We start from the raw sequence: 20,203 nt of genomic DNA on the forward strand, positions 1-20,203 counted from the left end.
GTATGTTAGGGTAGTTTAACTACTCTGAGGCCTCCTCCTTCAAGAAATGTAAACAAAAGAAGCTAGGTTGAGTCTTTTGTTGTTAACTTTTCATACACAATGCCGTACATTCTTTTCCACAAACGACAGATGAGATTAAACAGATGTGACAAGGTTGTGCAGAAATTTCGAAGCTCCACCAAGCCCCACATTTCGTCTGTGTTCCTACTGGACACGAAAACCAAATGTCAGTTAATAGGAGCTCTAGCTCACTTTACTTAGCCAGTAGTCGCCAGAATTCAAGGCGTAAAATGCTTCAACGCTGAAAGCGACGACTCCGCTGACACTCCATCAACACCGCAGAGCGTGGATGAAGAAGGTGGCGAGACTCACGTGTGTGTCCTCGTGCCGAAGCAGAAGGGAGAGGGCCTCCACGCAGGCCGGAAGACAGGCATCGCTGGTGTCCACCTTGCCGCAGAGCCTGGACACCACAGCCATGGCCGAGTGCAGGGTGTCCTTGTGAACGAGGGAGCCCTTGTCCCGGATGAAGGACAGCACGCACTGCAGGCCGCCCGCTTCAAAGACTGCACCGGCCTCCCGAGTGCAGATCAGCTCCAGCACCTGAGCACAGACGGGCGGAGGAGAAATGTTCGCAGGCAGTCAGCTAAATGAACACAGATGCACTGCTTAAATGCCGATTATCACGGAACTATTGCATTGTTGTTGTTACTTTCGTACCTTCTTTTTATCATTACCATGCAAAAGCAATAATAGTTTTAGCCTGTCCGAAGACATAATCACTGTTTATAGAATGCAGAGCTACCAGGAGCACTAACAGGATCAGCCGAATTAGTTGAACGAGTGACACAGCTACTATTACAGCAACTAACCTTATTCTAATTATTTGCTGGCGTAAAGCGTCGGCAGCGATGCAGTCCCTTTAGTTTTATATTGCTTTGACGAGAACACTCATGTAACACACATACGTTTCACGTGTTGATGTTGGACAAAGTGTCACAAGATGCCGCTACCAGCGTTGTTACCGTAGTACAGTATTTCCGTACAGAGTAACATGTATACAGACAAGCTAAAACTCCAATGATCAACCAGCTGCCCATGAATCGCCATTTTAAGAACGTGATTGACATCAGCTTGGCACTTTTCTGAAGGGGCTATTCATAACATGAAGGTAACTGCACATACTAGCAGCCACTTTTGATAGCTTGTTTTCATAGCGATGGGCATTACAGAAAGCTTTGGTTCATAGGAGGCTTCAACAACACCTTCAGAAACAAGTCAGTGTACAGGGAATTCACATAGGTTATTAGAACACACAATAGACCCCAAACAATTGCACTTTGTCGGCACATTTTTACATAAGCTATCAAAAGGCTAAACACTAGTTTCTGCAAGAAACTAGCATAAGCATTCGCGCTTCCCGATTAGACCAGGGAGCCATATTTTTTAAGGCTAAATTTTATTTTCGATTTTTTTCTTATCCCCTGTTCCAAGAAAATACTGATGCCAGGGATAATGACAGCATCTGATCCCAGACAACTAATGTGCATTGGTACAAGACACAGCCCCTGGTCAAACGGCGATAGTGACAAATCATGTTTAAGGAATCTCAAAGCTATTTAATTCAGGGCTTAATTGACACAATCCTGAAAGGATGAGATGTGATCAGGTTCTGAGCTACTCGTCCACAACATCTAACGACATGAAGAATTACAAGAACCACTGCTTCATCATGACGGCTGCATGCACACACCCAAGATATATTGTAGGGTCGTCCGTTTTGTGAAACCTTATAAGAGTGATGAGGTATGATGACATTTGGTGCCAATCACAATTGAGATTAACTTAACACATTTTATGTTGGCTGCAAGCCTGCCAATGGGGAACCTCAACTACTGTTGCAGCCTGTCCGTGATGCCAGCCAAAAAATTGCCACATGTAGCCCAAAAATCTACGAAACAAGCCATGTTGGATGACTGCACGCACCTTGACGCACTGCTCAGCAAGGTCCTTGCTGGTGCGAGAGGACACGTCGGCAACCACGAGGCGGTTGCACATGGCCTTGACGGCGCCATCGACGGCCACGATGCGGCGTGTGCACTCGGCCGACACGTCCAGGTAGTAGGTGATGGCTCGGGCCGTCACTTCGAGCACATTGTCGGGTGCACCCTCGTCGAGAAATATGCGGCACAACGCCGGTAGGAAAGTGCGGGGTGGGCAGCTGCAAGGTGGCAAAAGAAAGGGGAGGAGACAAAGAGGTCAGTTTCTTGGTCGGGTGTTCTCTTTTTCACAGCATTCAACATTGCCCACCCAGCTACACATCCATCAATATTGCCCACCCACCTAGGCTATGTACTGCGGGATAAAATCGGGCATAACTTTCTGCCAATACCTTACGTAATGCATGTGGCTTCACTGAACTAGCAAAGCTCAACTCAGCCCATCAAATCAGACGCCAGTTGTGGTGCTTTGTCAAGAACACAAACCCCGCGAAATTGAACAGTAGCAGGAGACCTCAGTGTTCATGGGCACACAAAGCTCCGAAGGCGCTAGTGTGCTCTCTGTTTGATTGCCGTTGACAGGCCTTATGTGCATATGCATTTAAAAAACCTATCTTTGTACTCTCACCTCCCACTTTCCCCATGCACAGTAGTCACCCAGATGCTCTTCCGGTAAACATTCCTCATCATCTTCTTCTACACATAAGTATTATTTATATGTTGCACTGTACGAATATTCCATATTTTGTTTATACAATATAAATGTATTGCACTGAATGCACAAATACATGGTTAAATAGGGGGGAAAAGGGAACAAACAGGAAATGTTCCTCCCAAAATTACAAGCTTTCATACAACTTTTAAACAACTGCAACTTCATTAGCAGCAGGGATAAAGGGGGAAAACGTGCTTAATGTCCCGTCTATTTCGTGAATTGTTTTTCTTTGAGCCACTGCCGAATCGCCGTGCTCCTTGTGCATTATGTGCGCACATGAGCTCATAACGTCAGCCACGCAATGTTTATTCCGTTCAGAAATCACCACAAGCATCATCAGAAGATCCGGGAACAACACTGACACACCCGAGACCAATGCTCGCTCGTTGCACCCCGCAAAGCAACTGCGCAGGTTATGCACACACGCGCTTATTAGTCAGCAAAAGAATAACAGTGCCGGGGTGGTGGAAAGAATATTACACAGGAAGCGAGCTCGCTCATTTGCTTACAATGCACTAACCCTCACACGCGCTACACGCCACACACAATTGCTCCCGTCCTTCACGAGATGCGACGCCACAAACAGTAGTTCGAGAATCCGCTGCTCACGTGAGCAGCTGCTTTCCTCCCATGAAAGGGACTGTAGCCGTAAACGGTGTCCATGCACGTGGAAGATTTTCACCCGCATATCGAGCTAATCTCCTCCTCATGGTCAAGTGAGCCTTGTTGCCTGAGCCTTGTCACCGCAGCCGTTATCTTTTTCTGGCTAGTTGTCACCGTCGTCGGCTCCCGTTACAACACACTCATCGAGTCGCAGGGTGATGCAATTGCCCCGAGTTCGCAGACAAAAAAAAAGTGCAAGCTCTGCAGCAGGAGCGAAGTTGTCCCTGCCTGCTACACCAACTCTGTGCCACACTGCAGTGGAGAAGCTACGCCATACTCCATGCAGTACAGTTAATGGCTCTTTTGTAACGAGAACTGCCGGTTGTCGAGAAGCATCCATTCAGTAAGCGTCGCACAATCAGAGGCGGAGAATGGATGAGCCCTTCTTTCTGGTTCCCCTTTCTGGCTGGCTGTCGCTACGCGAAGCTTTATGCTGCACAGCTCGGAGTTGGTCAAGTGGAGTTAGGTCACATGCACCGCTACTTGTCGCGGTGCTGGCAACAGGACACCGTCAGCATACACCATACAAGTATTTTGCAATTAAAGGGACACCAAAGGAAAATATTAAGTCGGGACAGATAAAACAGACTAGGCTTCTATAATAATGAATTCGCCACTCGTAGCGAGATGAGGGCTTTTGCAAGCGAGAAAATGACGAAAATTAAAAATAGCAGCGGTGACACCTGTTTTAAGTGGACTATGTTATCTCGCCTGCGACGTGGGCACTGGTGATTCACAGACAGCGCCACAGAGGGATGTCACGTGGAGATTACGTCAACTCGTCCGTTTTGACATGCACGGTTCAAATTGGGGAGCAGCAGCGGGAACTTCGGTGGCAATATTCTACGCAACAAAGAGACATATTGACACACAGACAAATAATCTGCAAGATCAAACTCGGCTTAATATGTTCCTCTAGCGTCCATTAAAGTTCGGCGTTCAGTAAATCTCTTGCGAAAAGTGCGGTACCGCACGGAGTAATGGGGGGGGGGGGGGATCAAAGACTTCCCATGTCTCTTACAGCATGCATCCACTAGATGAGAACAAAACGTTAAGAACCGGGCGCTAGTGCAACGCTCTCTCATCTCTCATCGTGGAACTAAATCTTACGGCAAACGCGCTTTCCCATAACGCTCGTGGCTAATGCGGCGCGGGCGGTGTTTCACGAAAGCCTTATCGCTAACCACGGAACCCCGCCCGAGTGACCCACCCGTAACCCGGCTTTCGAGTTTCAGGGGAACGTCGTTACAGCCGTGCGTGCTGCGCTCCCCAGGGAAGCTGCGATTTCAGCCCAACAGCTGAGATCAGGGGCGCCGCACGCCAAGCAGTCCTCGGCGAGGCCGACCACCGCCTTTTGCATACACGCGCCCCCACAAGCGTGCGTGCGTGCGTGTGCGTGTGTGTGTGTTGGGGGGGGTCCAGTCCCCGCCGCGCCTCTTACCCCCTTAACCCCTTCCTCGCGCGCCACGTTTCTATCAAGCGCAGCCGGCCCGGACTTCTTCGGCCACTTCCCACCGTAGCTTCTTAGTTTTTCTTTCGACGCAGCCGATCGGGTCGATGCGATCTCAGCCAGAGGTGCCCCCCCGCAGCCCCTCTCGAAAGGCCAAAGTGGCGCAGGGAGGAGGGGGGTGGCCGCCTTCCCCGCCGCCGTTGCGCTCAGCGGGGAGCGCAAGCAGAAAGTGCACCGCTTATCGGCCGTTCCGAAGAAGCAAGCCGTACTCTTTCGAGTCAACGACCGACCGACCGATGAAGGGAACGGCCGGGACCAACCAAGCCCCTTTTGGGTGCGATGAAGCAGCGGTGGCCGGAGTCCCGGCTGGACCGTAGTAGACAAAAAAGTAGTAGTAGTAGAGATGGCCGCTCGGGACGCACGTATTGCGCGCGCATGCCCGCGCGGCCATTAGGGAAGCTGCCGCCGCACCGCCGAATGTAACGGAGCGCGAACTCGCCGGCAACAGACGACAGCATGGCTACAGTGCCTAGAATATAGCACGGCCGACGGGGCCGTAGCAGACGACGTCCCGTCTGGAAGCAGACGATGCGGGATATGGCCGCTGCCCTGGTATGCGCCATTTTGTACGGTGCGTGGCTCGACGCCAAATGACCACTCTTGCGGAGAGTGAGACGAAATGACAGGGACGAGCGTCTCGGGCACGAAGGAAGGTCAACGCTAAACGCACACCGAGGTGAGCGTCGTCTGCTTGTAGGGGGCGGACTTCGAGAGATCACGCACAAACACTTTGTGCGCCCGATATAACAACACTGACACATATGTGCGCGTGAGGCTGGTACCGTCTGCAATTTTAGGTCGCGGCCGGTGCTGCCCTGAACGATGCGGCAACGTGGCAGTGAAGACACTCTTAGCACCATCCAACGCAGAAAACAAAACAAAATGCCGACAGTACGGGGCCAAATTATGAAAAAATGGAATGGTATAGTACGCCAGTATGAGAATCGAACAGAATGCCATGAATTTCGATTTAGTCTCCCTGCAACCGGAACGCATCGCTGGGCGTTCCTCCTCTTCGGTAATTAAAGGGAAACTGAGACATCCACCCTAATGTAGCAATTTGCTACAATGGAAACCCAACCGGGTTCCTCGAGAGAAAGCCTCGCAGTTGAAGAAAAATTCGTCCTGGTCCGGGACTCGAACCCGGGACCACCGCCTTTCCGGGGCAGCCGCTCTACCATCTGAGCTAACCAGGCGGCTAGCAGATGGCATCGACAACTCGAAGCAAAGGCAAGTATATGACGTAATAGTTCAGCGGAAATCCGCTAGGTGGAGATAAGTAATTAAAGGGAAACTGAGACATCCACCGAAATGTAGCAATTTGCTACAATGGAAACCCAACCGGGTTCCTCGAAAGAAAGCCTCGCAGTTGAAGAAAAATTCGTCCTGGTCCGGGACTCGGTACGTCTTCGGCACCTTCCGGAAGCGCTCGACCCGAATGTCAGGGAAAGAAAATACAAGCAATGGTAGTTGCAGAAAAAAAAAAAGAAATTAAGGAACGCCCAGACGTGGAGAGGAGGTGCTCTTCGCTATGCGCGCACCGTCACAAAGGGACGACCCAGTGCACGCCGAGCCCGTCAGTCACGTGCATCTGCTCACAGCAGCATGGCGGGCCACCCGCAAAGACGTTCTTCAGCGGCGGCGGCGCCGCTCCTTCAAGCGCACCTTCGTACAACGGCGCAGCAACTTCGTTAGCGGAGCGAACAGGAGAGAGAGAGAGAGAGAGCACCGTTATTATGCATGCGAGAGCGCACAGGGTGGCGCGGCGAAGTACGAAGCGGGCCCTGACAGTGCGTGGTCAAGAAAACAGCTGTGCACGGCAGCCTCTCTCACGATGGCCGCTACAACGCGTGCGGCCTCCGGCGTTCTTTTATTTTAATTTTATGAGCTACCCAAAGGAGTGCGCACGAAAACGAGACAGAACAGAAGAAGTAAAGACGCTCGGCGTCACGAACAAGCACAGCGGAACGGGCCACGTACGACCTCCCTCCCTCTCCCAGCAAAATTTCGTGCAACTGTACACGAGTAGGCTGAAAGTGCAGCTAATCGGAGAGTTCTGCGTAGTATATATAGAGAGACTTCGTCGTACAGCGAAGCACCCTAGAAACCTTCCTCCCGTTCGAGAAAGTGTCAGCGGCGCAGCGCTCCTATATCGAAATACCGACGCTTTGCAGTCAGCCAGCCTCGCAGACTACTTTCTCGGAACCGACGTCCGCAACGTCGACGGCGAATCCGAAGACGGGCGGCGAGATGAGTCGCGCACTCAAATCCCGACGCTGTGTTTAAAAAAAAAAAAAACAAAAAAAAAACCGACACAAAACGTGACGGTAGAGAAATCTAGCCAGGAAGTTGGCGACGCATGGGCAGCGCGTGCAAGACCAAACAAACACCGAAATGCCCTGCCTATGGGGTAGACGCCGACGTTGAGCTGGAAGCAAGAGGCCCACCAGCACTTATTGAAAGGTCGTTACAGTCGAACCCGGATATACCCACATATAACGAATTATTGTGTAGATCGAACAACTTTCCACTTGAAATTATCATTCATTTATTATCTTATATATCGAATTACGGATATACCGAACTATTCCGCGATCCCCTTCGAGTTCGATATACCCGGGTTCGACTGCACTTCTAAATATTACACGTGTTCCATAAAGCAATTATGACTACTACGCTCGAGGCACTTCACTAACCAGAGATGGGAACAGCGAAGAAAGAATTTCCGGAGTATTTAGTGGGCTTATCCTATGCAGCTGCACAAAATTTTCAGTCTGACGCCGACAACGCCAGCATTCTGACCGAAATGCCCACAGTGGGATTCCTACTGCATCGTGTAACCACCACACCAATGGACGCTGTGACGAGGCACAAAACATACACATCGGAAGTACACCTCCTTCAGGTTGCGACGTCAGAGAGTCCGCGTCCCATTAACGGCGTGCCGTGCACCCGAGGAACGCTACACACAATGGCGGCGTCTATCACGCCACAGACCACGCATGTCATACAGGCGGATAGCCTTTCCGAGTGCGCTGCACGGAAATAACCAATCCGAGCGTGCACGCCACCATAGCCGAGCCGCTTCGCATGCGGGCGACTTCTATCCCAGCGGCATCGCACAAAGAGCACAGGCAAGTTATAGCGAGCCTACCAACCGTGGCAGTCTGCCTGGGCCGCGCAACAACGCAGCAACGGCAGCTAGGCTTTCTCGCGCCCACGGCTGCGGAAAAAAAGGCAATCAACGTGCCCGCGGGCTGTACGCTTTTACGCGCCCTTCGCTCGCAACAGCGATAAAAACGACCAAGCTCGTTTCGCGCGGTATTTTCGCAACAGCGGCCGTCAGGGTTTCGATGTGAACACGATCGCGCGTTTCTTTAAACGCGAAAGACCGCCTCACGATCATCCGCAGAGGGGAGCGCCGGACGATGGCGTAAAAAATAAATTAAAGGCTCATTTTTTTTCTCCCTCTCTCTCGTGCATATTTAATGGTAAGAGTGAAATCGGCGGTGGTTTGCGCCATAAAGTTTCATACTAAAACGAACTCTGAGCACCGCCATCGTTCAGCTATCGTGGCAATGGTGGTTGGTACATGGATTTGTCTCGATCTTCGCGCTTGTGGCTTCAGATGTTTCTCGAGGCTTTATTTGCCGTTATGGGCTAAATTTCCGAGACATCCTGCACTGTTCTAAGAACGCAGGAGGCAATAAGACTCGCACGCATAATCCCCCGCGAATTGTTGCACTTATAAATCAGTATTCCGTTTAGTAAGTTCAATATGTAAAGTCGTTTGAAGCCACAAAGAGAAAGCTATTATAGGCGAATTCGTGCGCAATAAACACATCATTCCCGTTCTGCCTGAACTGCCAAGAATGCGCCTGTAATGACAATACAGCGTCAGAATTCCTTCCGGTAATTTTTAGAGCTCTAGCTCTGCTACTCCAGGTACAAACCCAGAAAACGCCTGGTTCCGTAAATACGACCTTCAAGCTCCGCCAAGGTCAAACTGGGACTTAGCCTGCCACTATACCGGCGGCTGCTGCGTACACCGCGTGGCCATCCATATCTCGAAAGCTATCTGCTGATGCGATGTGGACAAAGTGCGCCGAGTGCTGGTAGCTTCGGATGCGCCGCGCTTTTGACGCTATAGTTCGCGTTGAAGTGAGGCGCAGCATGAAGGTCAATTCGCTCGCTGCTGCTGCCGCGCCGAGCAGCGTCTGTGTCCTTTCCCAAAGCAAGCAAAACCGCGCTATCGCTCGACAAACTTGGTTTAACCGCGTTCAACCACGGCAAATCTTTTGTTGGAAATGTGGTTTCCACTACCTAAAAAAAAACCACCCGTGAGAACATTCCGGCGACAATTGAAAAACATGTCGATCGACACGAGGGTGCTAACGATGATCGAGCGATGATTTGCAAGGCAATTTCCGGGAGAACCAGCACGCAAGAAAGTCGACCTCAACCGTTGCGAAAGCCACGGCGCAGGCGCCGACAAAGGCCCGGCTTGTTGCCGGGTGCTACAACCTTCCCCGCCGCCGAGCCACTGAAAACGATCGTTATTAGGCAAAGCGTTGCGGGTTTCGCGAGAACGTCTATCCACGTGCGCGGAACAGGATCCACGGCACGCCACCTCGTGATTAGGAGACGACTATCGCGCTAAGGGTATTGAGGCTGGCGCGCTATATACCTCTTGTTCGCCGCCGAAAGGCAGGATATATAGGCGGTCAATAACAAAAAGCTTCGCACACAGAGATTAGATCAGCCGCCCGCACACTGCCTCGACGGGTCTGGCAAGCCATTAATCCAGGTACACAACGGCTGAAACCTTCTCCTCCTATGCACTGTACTTCGGTGTCGACCTGCAGTGTTTCGGTAGCGATGTGGTTTTGTACCCATGTATACCTTGCATTGTGGTCAAAATTAATCCGAAGTCCCCCCCCCCCCCCCCCCCACTAGGGCGAACCTCGTAATCATATCGCGGTGTTGGCACACGAAACCCCAGAATTTACCCCAAGTTTAAAATTTCACCAGCATGCCTTTCCGGCGCTGAACCTGCCCCGTATAGCACTTTCCCGTCGAAATTGCACGAACACGGAACCGTCAAGAATGAAAACCGGGTGTTGTTCCGTTTCCGAAATCGCGGCCCCGTCTGCAACCTAACCTCGCGCATAAAACACTCCCAGGAGCTTCTCCTGCAGGGTGGCGGATCCACGCCTTCTTCCGTTCGAACGCGATGTGTATAACATCCGGGCACAACGAGTTCCGCGATGCGTTACACATACCGGCTCGAGCAACAACCATTACGGCCGACTGCGCGCACACCAGAGGAGGGCCCCCGTGGATCGAGGTTAACTACACACGCGCGCGCGCGCCCGTTCTCCTATGAGCTCGTTCCAGCAGCCGCCTCGCGCTGCCGGCGGTGGCCGCGCGAAGCGAGCTGCTGGCGGCCACACACGGGGCACCACCACTTCCTGCTGCTGCCGTTGCATACATATGCGCGTGCTCGCACGCACGCAAGGGTGCAATTGATGCAGCACCTCGCCGTTCCTGCAACAGCGATGACGCGTGGGTGCACTGAGCGAGCATCACGTCGCCGCCTGTGCGAAATGTCTTTTTTTTTTTTCTAAGCATTATCCCCCCTTAATAGTCGCGTCTCGATTTCGCGTTCACACCTGGAGTTGCTCTGCTGTCAAATTCCGGCATCTTGTCAGCTCTCGATTAGCTCAGAGGGCTGCTACGGCCTCTCCGATTGGCTCAAAACGCCGCCGTCATTGCAGAATTTTGACAACATGGCGGAATTCGACATTGTTCGGAATAACACCCCTGGCTCAGGCATGGAAAGGACCCCCTGTAGAAATCGTAGCAACAGCCCTTGTCCGCTCCCTTTAGTCTTGCCAGATTCGGACGACGCGTGCGCCCCCGTGTTTGTGGACACGCTGTCTATAGCACGTAAGCTGCGCGCTCAATACCGTCTGAACTGGCCTCGGTCAATCAGAGAACGCGTAGCGTATAGCGAGTCTGGGCACCAGTGCCCCGTGTCGTCTGCCAGCGGTATACTATGCAAGCAGACGACGACTTCGTAGAACGCGCGGTTGAGGAAATAAATCGAAGTCTGTCGCAACACGAAGAGGAAAGTTTCGCTTCCTCGGCGGATGTACACACACGTCGAAGCGCGGCACTATTTTGTGCGGCGCACACACGAGTGTCCTAATGGAGCTCCTCGTACAGCTTCCGCGACGTGGAATAGGTCCACTGACTATGCATATACGTCTGCACACATTATATGCAGTCGACCAGACGAAAACGAGGAAAGCGCTGACCGTGACGTCACGGTCCGGTGATTATCACTCCGCGCAGCGTTGCTACAGTGCCGAAGCTCACGGCGGAAGCACGTGCGCATAGGGAGGAAAAAAAAGAAAAAAGAAAGGAAACGCGCAGTAGCAGGACACCGCTCGTCGCGCCACCCTCCGCCGGGATGCTTTCAGAAGCGAGACGTTGAAAGCCTCACGAAGTGGTGCAGAGTGCGACTGAAGTCACAGAACTGTATCCGTGCGGACTTTGGTGGTGAGCGTGTGTGTATGTGTGTGTATGTATAAACGATAAAAAAGGGAACCGAGGGGACCGAATTTTATTAATCATATCATAAGACCCCAACAAACAGACACCAAGGACAACATAGGGGAAATAACGTGTACTGACTAATTAAAATAAAGAAATGATAAATTTATGGAAATGAAAGCGGATGAAAAATCAACTTGCCGCAGCAGCGGAGAAAACACACATTTTGCATTTTGGGTCTTCTGGGCTAAACTAAAAACTGCTCGGAGAGTTGGCACTGCGTCACGCTAGAACGCCCCGGGAAACCGCCTCCTGAACACTCACTTCCACGTTATTTGCACTGCATAGCCTACCTATCGATATTCGATAGGTACACGTGACCTGCGTAATAAAAAAAAAACAAAAAAAAACGTGCATCACAGGGAAACCGCACACGTCAGCAAGTGTGCCCGAAAATAGGCGTGCTCGCTAAATAGGGAAAGTTCAATGACAACTGGAGACAGTAGCTGGGCGCGAGGCTTGGCATGCTACTGCAGGCGCACCATATATATAAGCTATCAAAGAGAGAGGGTGAAAAGACGCACACATCCTCCCGCACACCAACTCGGAAATATTTGCCACCGTGAGCGCCATGAAACGAACAAAGTGGAACTATAAACGACAACCGGCTATAAACGATGTTATCCACCTGTTATCTCAACGCTATCCACTCAGAGGAAAGGGAAGCACTGCAGGCAGAGAGAGAGAGCGCGCGCGGCGGTCGCCACTCAAGGACGAGATGCGCCGCGGGAGACGCGGACAAACACGCCTGAGACGCAGGGCTCGCAATAGCATTATGGGGCTACTCCGATGCTGCTGCTCAGAGGCTGCAGATGATCAGAGGGACACGTGCTACTCGTGCGCAAGCGTCACGCCAGCTGCTTGCAGCTTCGAGTTGCCGCACTGCGTTATCTGCTAAGCGGTGAATGGCGCCCTGACGCTGCGAGTTGGAACCAAACTACGTGGAGATAAACGCTCCAAAGGCAACACACGGGCTCCGGCTCAATTTCGACCGCCAGGACTCCTTCACGGTAATGTTTACGAAAAGTGGGTATAAAGAATCACCAGTCCTTTCTTTACGTGTCGAGAAAATGGGGATAAGCGAGGCTTGCCGTGTGTCTAGCTGACCTTCGTGGTGATTTTCTTTCTCTTTACCTATCTCCCTTATTTCTTTCTCTCTCTTGTCACTGGTATGTGCCATTGAGCTTGGACCCTTTCTGCACTGTCGCCAGGATCGGCCCACTTTTCAGTGTGACACCGCCGCCACCACTGCGCTGACACTTGTGAGCCTTTATAAAAAGCTTCGCTTAAAAAAGAACCCGAATATTTCCGCAGACTAGGCGGTCAGCGTGGTACTCGGATTTCCCGTCTGCGCCGGCGTATGCGAGCAGCGGATGTCGTGCGGTTTCACCGGCAGCGGCTCGGGAAGTTCAACGTTCTCTCAAACACACCGCAGTCCCTGAACTTCCGACACCGACTGTTTGCATTCTAATGCAGCTGCGTGAGCGCTCTCGCATTCAGTCTTCATCGGCGCGTGGCATGCACGCTGCGGCTGTGAATCAGAGTCGCGACCGCGAGCTCAGCAAGCACGCAGAGGCCGTTGCAGCGGTGTCGTTCAAACGCTTTAGAAACACAGTCGCCCGAACGACCGATTAGAACGAAGCGATCGGTATACAGCAACAGCGAACTTCAAACAAAAACATAAACGATGAAAACGGCAAGGACAAGAGAGAAGCACGCGACGGCCGAATAAATGACCAAAAGTGCAAGAAAACTCGCTGGCGACCCCCAGTCTGGCGAGGCAGCCGCGCCAAGCGTATAAGCATGAGGAGACGAGGGGGAGGGGTCAGGCCGCGGGCTCTAAAACACCACCAGCTTTCGTAAGGCCAAAGTGGGGGGAGGGGGAGGAGAGGATATGCCGCTCCCAAAACACAAGGCGGCAGCGGTTTCCAAATTGGCGCGTGGGACGCACAGAAGCGCGGGTGTTGCCACCGGCGAAGCGAGTCAAGGGACGGCCGCAGCAACAGGGAGAGTCACGTGGAGGAAGAAACGATATTTGTTTTTCTTTTTTCTTCTTTTTAAAAACAACACGAGAGAGAGAGGGGGGGAGGAGGTGAAAAGCAAAACAGACGAGAGGAGGAAGGAAGGAAGGAAGGAAGGGCGAGCGAAACTTGTCACGCGGAAGAGAGGAGGGGAGGCAGCGGAATTCTCACGTGCTGATGCGCTCGCTATAGCGGCAAAGTCCAAAAAAAGGCCCCGACGAAAACACGGCGTCGCATGCAGTCTCACTCGAGTTGCTGGTCCGTAGCAATCAAAAAATACTTTTAAAAAAGTGCACCAGTAAATCAGCGCGTGCGCGCGCGCACACACACACACACACACCGCAATGAAGGCGTCACGGCAGCGCGAGCCTTCTACGGCAGTCGGAGGAAACGAGAAATCGCGGCCGTACACGCACTTTACCGTGCATGGACAACGGACTCGCAAATGACATTCGCTGCGACGGGGCGCACGAAACGCACGCATGCACGCAGCTGCATCGGGGCGTTGCCCGGTTTATCGCCGGCACTGTCGCAGTGGAGGGCTCAGTGAGCGGCGCCGCTTCTCCAAAGAAAGTCAAATCAGCAGAGCTAGCATTAAAAAAAAAGGGGGATTTCCTTTCCTCTGGTTCTATCCAGATGCGTTATATCTTTCCAAGTGGCCGATCGCTGCGATAGCGCCGGGCGTGGCCAACGAACAAGGGCTAAACGAGTGCAAAACGATAAGAATCGTTACGAAACACAGCCCTCGTCAGTTCGCCAACAAAAACGACATTTTTTTTTTTTTTTTTTCGTCGTCGTCGTAGTCTACGCTGACGGCGAAGTGCACGAGCACGTGCAACGTAAAAAACAGGGAGCAGCGTTAAAGACGGCGCAGCAATAACACGAGCCGCTGGCGCAGAATTCCCGTCCGATCACGCGGTGTTCGGCACGGGGTCTTTCCCCTTCCCCGCCCAACAGGGCTTTATCGGGCGATGCACCGGGAGCAATCCCTGTCGTGAGAGCTTTCGGCTGCCACGCAAGCAGCCTCACAATGAAGTCCGCGCGCCTAAAGCAGTCTCGAAAGCGGCGATTCGGGCACGCAAGCCTGCTATTCGAGTGGCCACGTCCGTCGTTTGATGGTACGGGGACGCTTGTTAGGGACGTTGTCATCAAATTGCGCCATATTGTCGAATCCATCTTGTCAGCTCGGATTGACAAACGGGGTCTGCTACGGCCTCTCCGATTATCGCAAAAGCTAAAATGGCGGACTTTCGACAACATAACAGCGATACCTTTTGCTTTGCCCTCTCTTTCGCTCTCCTCACCTCTAAACGCCATAGTCCGGGTTAGCTGTCCACCATGAGACAGAGTTATACAATATACCCCGCTTTCTCAGGAGTGCCTCCTCCTCGAGAGGTTCAAATCAAATTACAGGGTCAAACGTCTCGGAGAGAGAGAGAGAGAGAAAATGATTTAATGAAAGGCAGGGAGGTTAACCAGGACTGAGCCCGGTTGGCTACCCTACACTGGGGGAACGAAAAAGGGGAGAGAGATTAAGAGAAGAATAGAAAGTCCACTGTTGATATCGCCGACGTAGCAACAGATCTCTGTTCTATCACTGATGATCAATCAGTCCGGGTCATAGACGGTCACTCAGTCCGGGCGGGTGACGGTCGGCCTATAGATGTGCAAAATAAGGGAAACGCAGGCACGACACAACCCAATCGGAATCGAGGTTCTGAGCGTGCGCGGTGGCGCTGGGCGCCGCCATATTTGGTCACGTGACGCGGCATTCGCCATTGAGCGCCTTCTGTTCGGCGTCTACCGCTCGTTTACAATGGCCGCCGCAGCCACGGTTCAGACAGTCGCTTTTTTTTTTTTTTCGGCCACTACGGTGAACAGTGAGAGTGGGTATAGAAGACACAAAACTATAGCTATACAAATCCAGTGTAAGTATGCCTTTTTTATTTATCCGTTACGTCTGGCATCGCAATCTTACCGGCCTTCAGCCGGTGGGCTGAAGGCCGGTAAGCTTGTAGCAGCCTGATCGCGATCCGGACGAGGTATACTGGCCTTGCCCGAGTGCGGCCCTTACCGGAGTCCATACGGTATATTCGAAAGTACGGTACACCCAATTCTCGTCCGCCATTTCTAAACAAACTCGAATATTTCGGGCGAGCGCGCTTCTGCTCGCGGAAGACTTCCGTACCGCATAGGCGAAATGGCGCACGTACGACGCGAACCGGACGTGCGAACGGGCAACGAGGGCGTGCGAAAGACCGGGACGACGGCAACAAGCTCCGGAGACTCCGCCACCGCGGCGTTTCCCGCAGGTCGCGGGGCCAAACGCGTGGGCATCATGCGGCACATCGCAGCTGCGCACGGTTCCTCCTCGCCAAAAGGGAGGCGGCGCGCAAAACACGGCCCGCATCGCTACGGCGTCGGTCACTGTGTCTGACACTGCTATGGGATGGCCGACGCCGCGGCGAACAACCGAGGCTGTCGAGGTCGCGAACGGAGAAGCGGCTGTTTGCCACGTAACTCGTGCAGCAGCTCGGAGCAACAGGGCACGCCTTTTATCAGTGGGAAACGTGCTTTTTTGCATGACGCAGCGCGTATAAACCACTGGCAATCACGGCACCATGGAGACGAATCGATGTACTACAGCTGCAACGGAAAAAGATTAGCACAAGTAGCCGACGACCGGAGCAGGGAAATTGCGGTACGCGGCGCTCTTGTTCTCGTGCACGCTAGTGTCTAAAGTACCACATGATTCATGTGCCGCAATTTATCTCATCGGGTGATCGGTCACCTGTGCTAATCTTTTTCCGCTGCATCTGTACAATCAGTAAAAGCGAGATAAGGAAAAATCTGCGGTGCCAGGGAAACCAGTCGTCACACTGATGAAGTCGGCACAAAATGCTCAGGGAGGCCGAACTAAAGCCTAAATCTTTCAGAGGATAACCCGTTAGATAACGGATAACAAATGCGCGAATCACATTGCTCCAATACCTACATCAGACAAGGCTGGATGCGTTTATTTGATGTTCCTTTCTTGATGAACTTTTGTTACATAATGCTTGCGGCAAATCTCGTGCATAAAAAAAAAAAATACTAGGACAGCTGTCTGAGAGTATGCGATATCATACTTATATCGTGACGTCTCGACAGCTCACGGGCAACCTTGCACATTCGTTTGTTACAGTGACGCCTGTTTACCTCGTATATATCTTACAAACTTGCGGTTTCGCGCACGCTGTGACGCGCTCCAGTACGCTCGACACATTTCGGCTTTTTATGCTAGACACCTCCAAACCTACAATGCTGAACAGACACGCGTGACCAATGGCGAGACGGAAACTCTCTTCCAGCCAACCACTAGGCCAGGATCGCAGGCATGCTTTTGTGGTGCTTCTGTCTTTGAAACGTCTGGCGGCTGCGTCACGTGACAGCCAGCGCTTCGAGACGGTGTGTAGTAGTAGACGGCACTGCCTTCGGGATCGGTGAACATTTTTTTTTTTTCTTTTCGCAAGACGGATAACGTATACAAAGTTGCGCGTAGTCGCCTATAACGATATCGCATGAAAATGCGTATTCCACGTTCGCGCGCGCCATTTGCCGAGGAGCAGGCGAAAGGACGCGGCGGCTGGAAGTTCGACCAGATCGCTTCACGAAGGTCACTGCATAACTCGCCGAACGCTTTCCAACTTTGTGAACGTCTCGCACCAGACGCGTACGTAAGCGAGGCGGAAAAGGAGACACCTTTCGGTCGGAAAGCTACTCGCCGCTGCTCAATTTATATTTCCTGCAACGGGGGATCTGGCCAGTCTCTCACCGTGTTACCTTGGACCAGGGCGCGCGCTCATATTCAACAAAAACAAAGAGCCGCACAAACGTGACCCGAGGCTACCGTGCGCGGCAGCAGCTTAGCAACAGCCGCAGTTACGCATTACGAAAACGCTAAGCTTGCGCACGCTCCCATAGTTAGCCACGGCCGTAACGTTTTGCAACACGGCTCGATCTTTCGCGTTAACTGAAGCGCGCTGCCAAATGCGCGGTTCTGGCCGCGTTACTCGGGTAATGCGTTCACAGAAAACGTTTTCAGCTAAGAAAGGCAGTCAAGGCTGAAAGCGGACAGAGGTTTGGCAATGGAAGTGGAGAGGCAACACGGCTCGTGCATTTCCGAACAAATAGTTACGCGGCAAGTCGGCCAGACCATAACGGACTAAACGAACACCGGCAATAGACAGTTTTAGTTTAGCGTACGCTATGCCATTGCGTACGCTATAAAATAGCGGGTGACCACTGCGCATGCGCAGAACGCTATCCGACCGATAGCGTACGCACGCTATTTCTCAGATAAAGCGTTACCGTCTTTGCGTGGTTTGCGTAGTTTACGTAAAACATGGCGGCGGTCCCCGCTGCCCGCTTCGAGTTGAATTTGGCGTGGCTTTTGTAGAATTCGCTTCGTTCGTAGCAAATGACTGCGTAAACGGCTTTCGCTTAGTCTCAGACCGCATCAACAACAGTGTATTATGGAGAACCTTGTGGAGTTTTCGAGATCGCTTCTTGTTTCGAACAACACGAAGCCTAACGAAGGAAACCTTCGAGATATGTCAGCGCCACCTGTCAGTGAAGTCGAAAGATAGGCGCGACGATGGCATATGGCCTCTGAGATCGGAAGATCTCGCCGGCCAACTAAAACTGTAATAAACGTGCGCTGTTTAGCGTACGCTATTAATTGCGTACGCTATACTAAAACTGTCTAATAACCCGTATACTCGTTTGAAGCTAGAATAGGATGCAAGAATGATGGAGGTATATGCAATGGAAGAGGAAAGGGCAGTGCTTTTTCCTGCTATGTGTTAACACGAGATTACACATACACACACACACAATCCGTGAACCTTGATATTTCACGGAGCGAGCTTTGCGAGGCGCGTAACAGCGCCCACTTAATACCGTCGATCAGCATTACAAGATGATCACAAGATAAATGATAACTACCTCTCTGCATATCCCGCCGGATGTTCTATACACTTATCCTCGCTGATTATCACCTGCAAACAGAACTTGTACCACAACCAATAACCCAAGAGTAAAATTTTATCAGTATACCAGGAAACCGAAAATAAAGTCAAATACAAGATAGAGAGAGAGAGACTATTCCATTTTTCAAGAGGAACGCCAATTGCATAAGGGTCAATGCGAGCCCATTAGCGTTTCTGTCGGAATTTGGCGCAATTTCTTGCAGCATCTTTTCCAGCCGATTACGAGAAACCATCCGAGATTTCCCTCGGCCGGCGGATGCCTGCCTCTACGCCGGCGAGCTCCATTAATACGACGGAGGCCTCATCCACGAAGGCATGCTGCGCAACCGCTAGGCGGCCTTCGTGCATTATTCAGCGCTGGCCTCCTTCTAAACCACCTTCCGTATGACACCGGCAGGGAAAAGCTCTGCAGTCGAGACGAGAGAGGGGGGGCTAAGCGCATGCAGCCGGTCAGTATATATACTATACATATACCGTATTTTCCGGACTACATTCCACACCGAATGTACATAGACCACAGAGGCAAATTTGAGCTTAAAAAGAAAAACGTTTTTATTAGTAGTCTACACCCGGCAGTGCTGTCTCCAAGAACTTGCAGATTGTGCGCGACAAGCATACAATCACTGAGAAGAGGTGCTCAGTGCTGTTAAGCAGTAAGGCACTGGGTCCTTTATTAGACTGCTTATCATTACATTATTAGCCAATTTCGCACGTGTTATTCAGTGCCGTAAACAAAAAATGTTCCAGGCATCCCCCCCCCCCCCAAACGCGTCTACGATCCTAAAAAAAAAATCGATCACGAACAGCTTAATCAGCATCACGCGACCTTATCTTATAGACACGCACAGTTTCTCGGACTGTAGTCCGCTAAATACGGTACCCCCTGGGGGGCCCCGTCTGCCACTGCGCCGCAGATCCACGGGAGCACCGACTTGCGCACCGCGCACAAGACGGCAGCGAAGGTTATATACGCGATGTCCGACACGGACGCGGCCTGTTTGCCATGTAGGGGAGAAATGAGAACGAAGAAGAAGAAGAAAAAAAAAAAAAGAAAGTTCAATACAGGAGAAGACGAAGAAGCAGTGGGCATGCAAATAACAAGCAAGAAGAGCTGCTTGTTTCACACCGAAGCCAGGAGTGCCCTGGCCGAGCGCGGGGAATGCACACACACACACACACACACGGAAGCTTTTAAACTAAGCGTGCGAAATGGGTCGCCTCGCTTTCCTGAAGTGAGCGATAGAGTGGAAGAGCCGCACGCTTTTCTCCGCACGGTGGCGTGTTTCGCCATGTCAACCGGCCAACGACATTGTGCGCCGACAGAGCCTGTGGGAACCGCGAGGCCTTAAGTTTAGCACAGCCAGAGCACACGAGTAACCAGCAAGTAATACCCATGGCAATATAAGTACCTCGGCGTACACATAAACGAAGGAAAGAATTACTCAAGCAACCACCAAGATAATCTGAAAATAAAGGGGAAGCGGAATGCAGCATTAATGAAACACAGAGCACTGTGGGGCCACAATAAGTATGAGGTGGTGCGTGGAATCTGGAAAGGAGTAATGGTGCCAGCGCTAACATTCGCAAATGCCATTATATGCTTAAAATCGGATATATTGGCGGGTTTGGAAGTTAACCAAAGATCAGTA

General features: G+C 51.8%; 1 protein-coding gene across 1 annotated transcript in view; it reads right to left on the minus strand.

Moving 5' to 3' along the window:
- The window catches only part of LOC119458318 (E3 ubiquitin-protein ligase HECTD1-like), a 123,449-nt gene that overhangs the window by 66,224 nt on the left and 37,022 nt on the right, over nucleotides 1-20,203 (minus strand). The window contains 2 exon segments of the mRNA XM_037720149.2: nucleotides 373-600; nucleotides 1,984-2,218. Coding sequence (XP_037576077.1) covers nucleotides 373-600; nucleotides 1,984-2,218 — 463 coding nt within the window.

This window comes from Dermacentor silvarum, chromosome 7 (assembly GCF_013339745.2).
Source record: "Dermacentor silvarum isolate Dsil-2018 chromosome 7, BIME_Dsil_1.4, whole genome shotgun sequence".
Taxonomy (NCBI): domain Eukaryota; kingdom Metazoa; phylum Arthropoda; class Arachnida; order Ixodida; family Ixodidae; genus Dermacentor; species Dermacentor silvarum.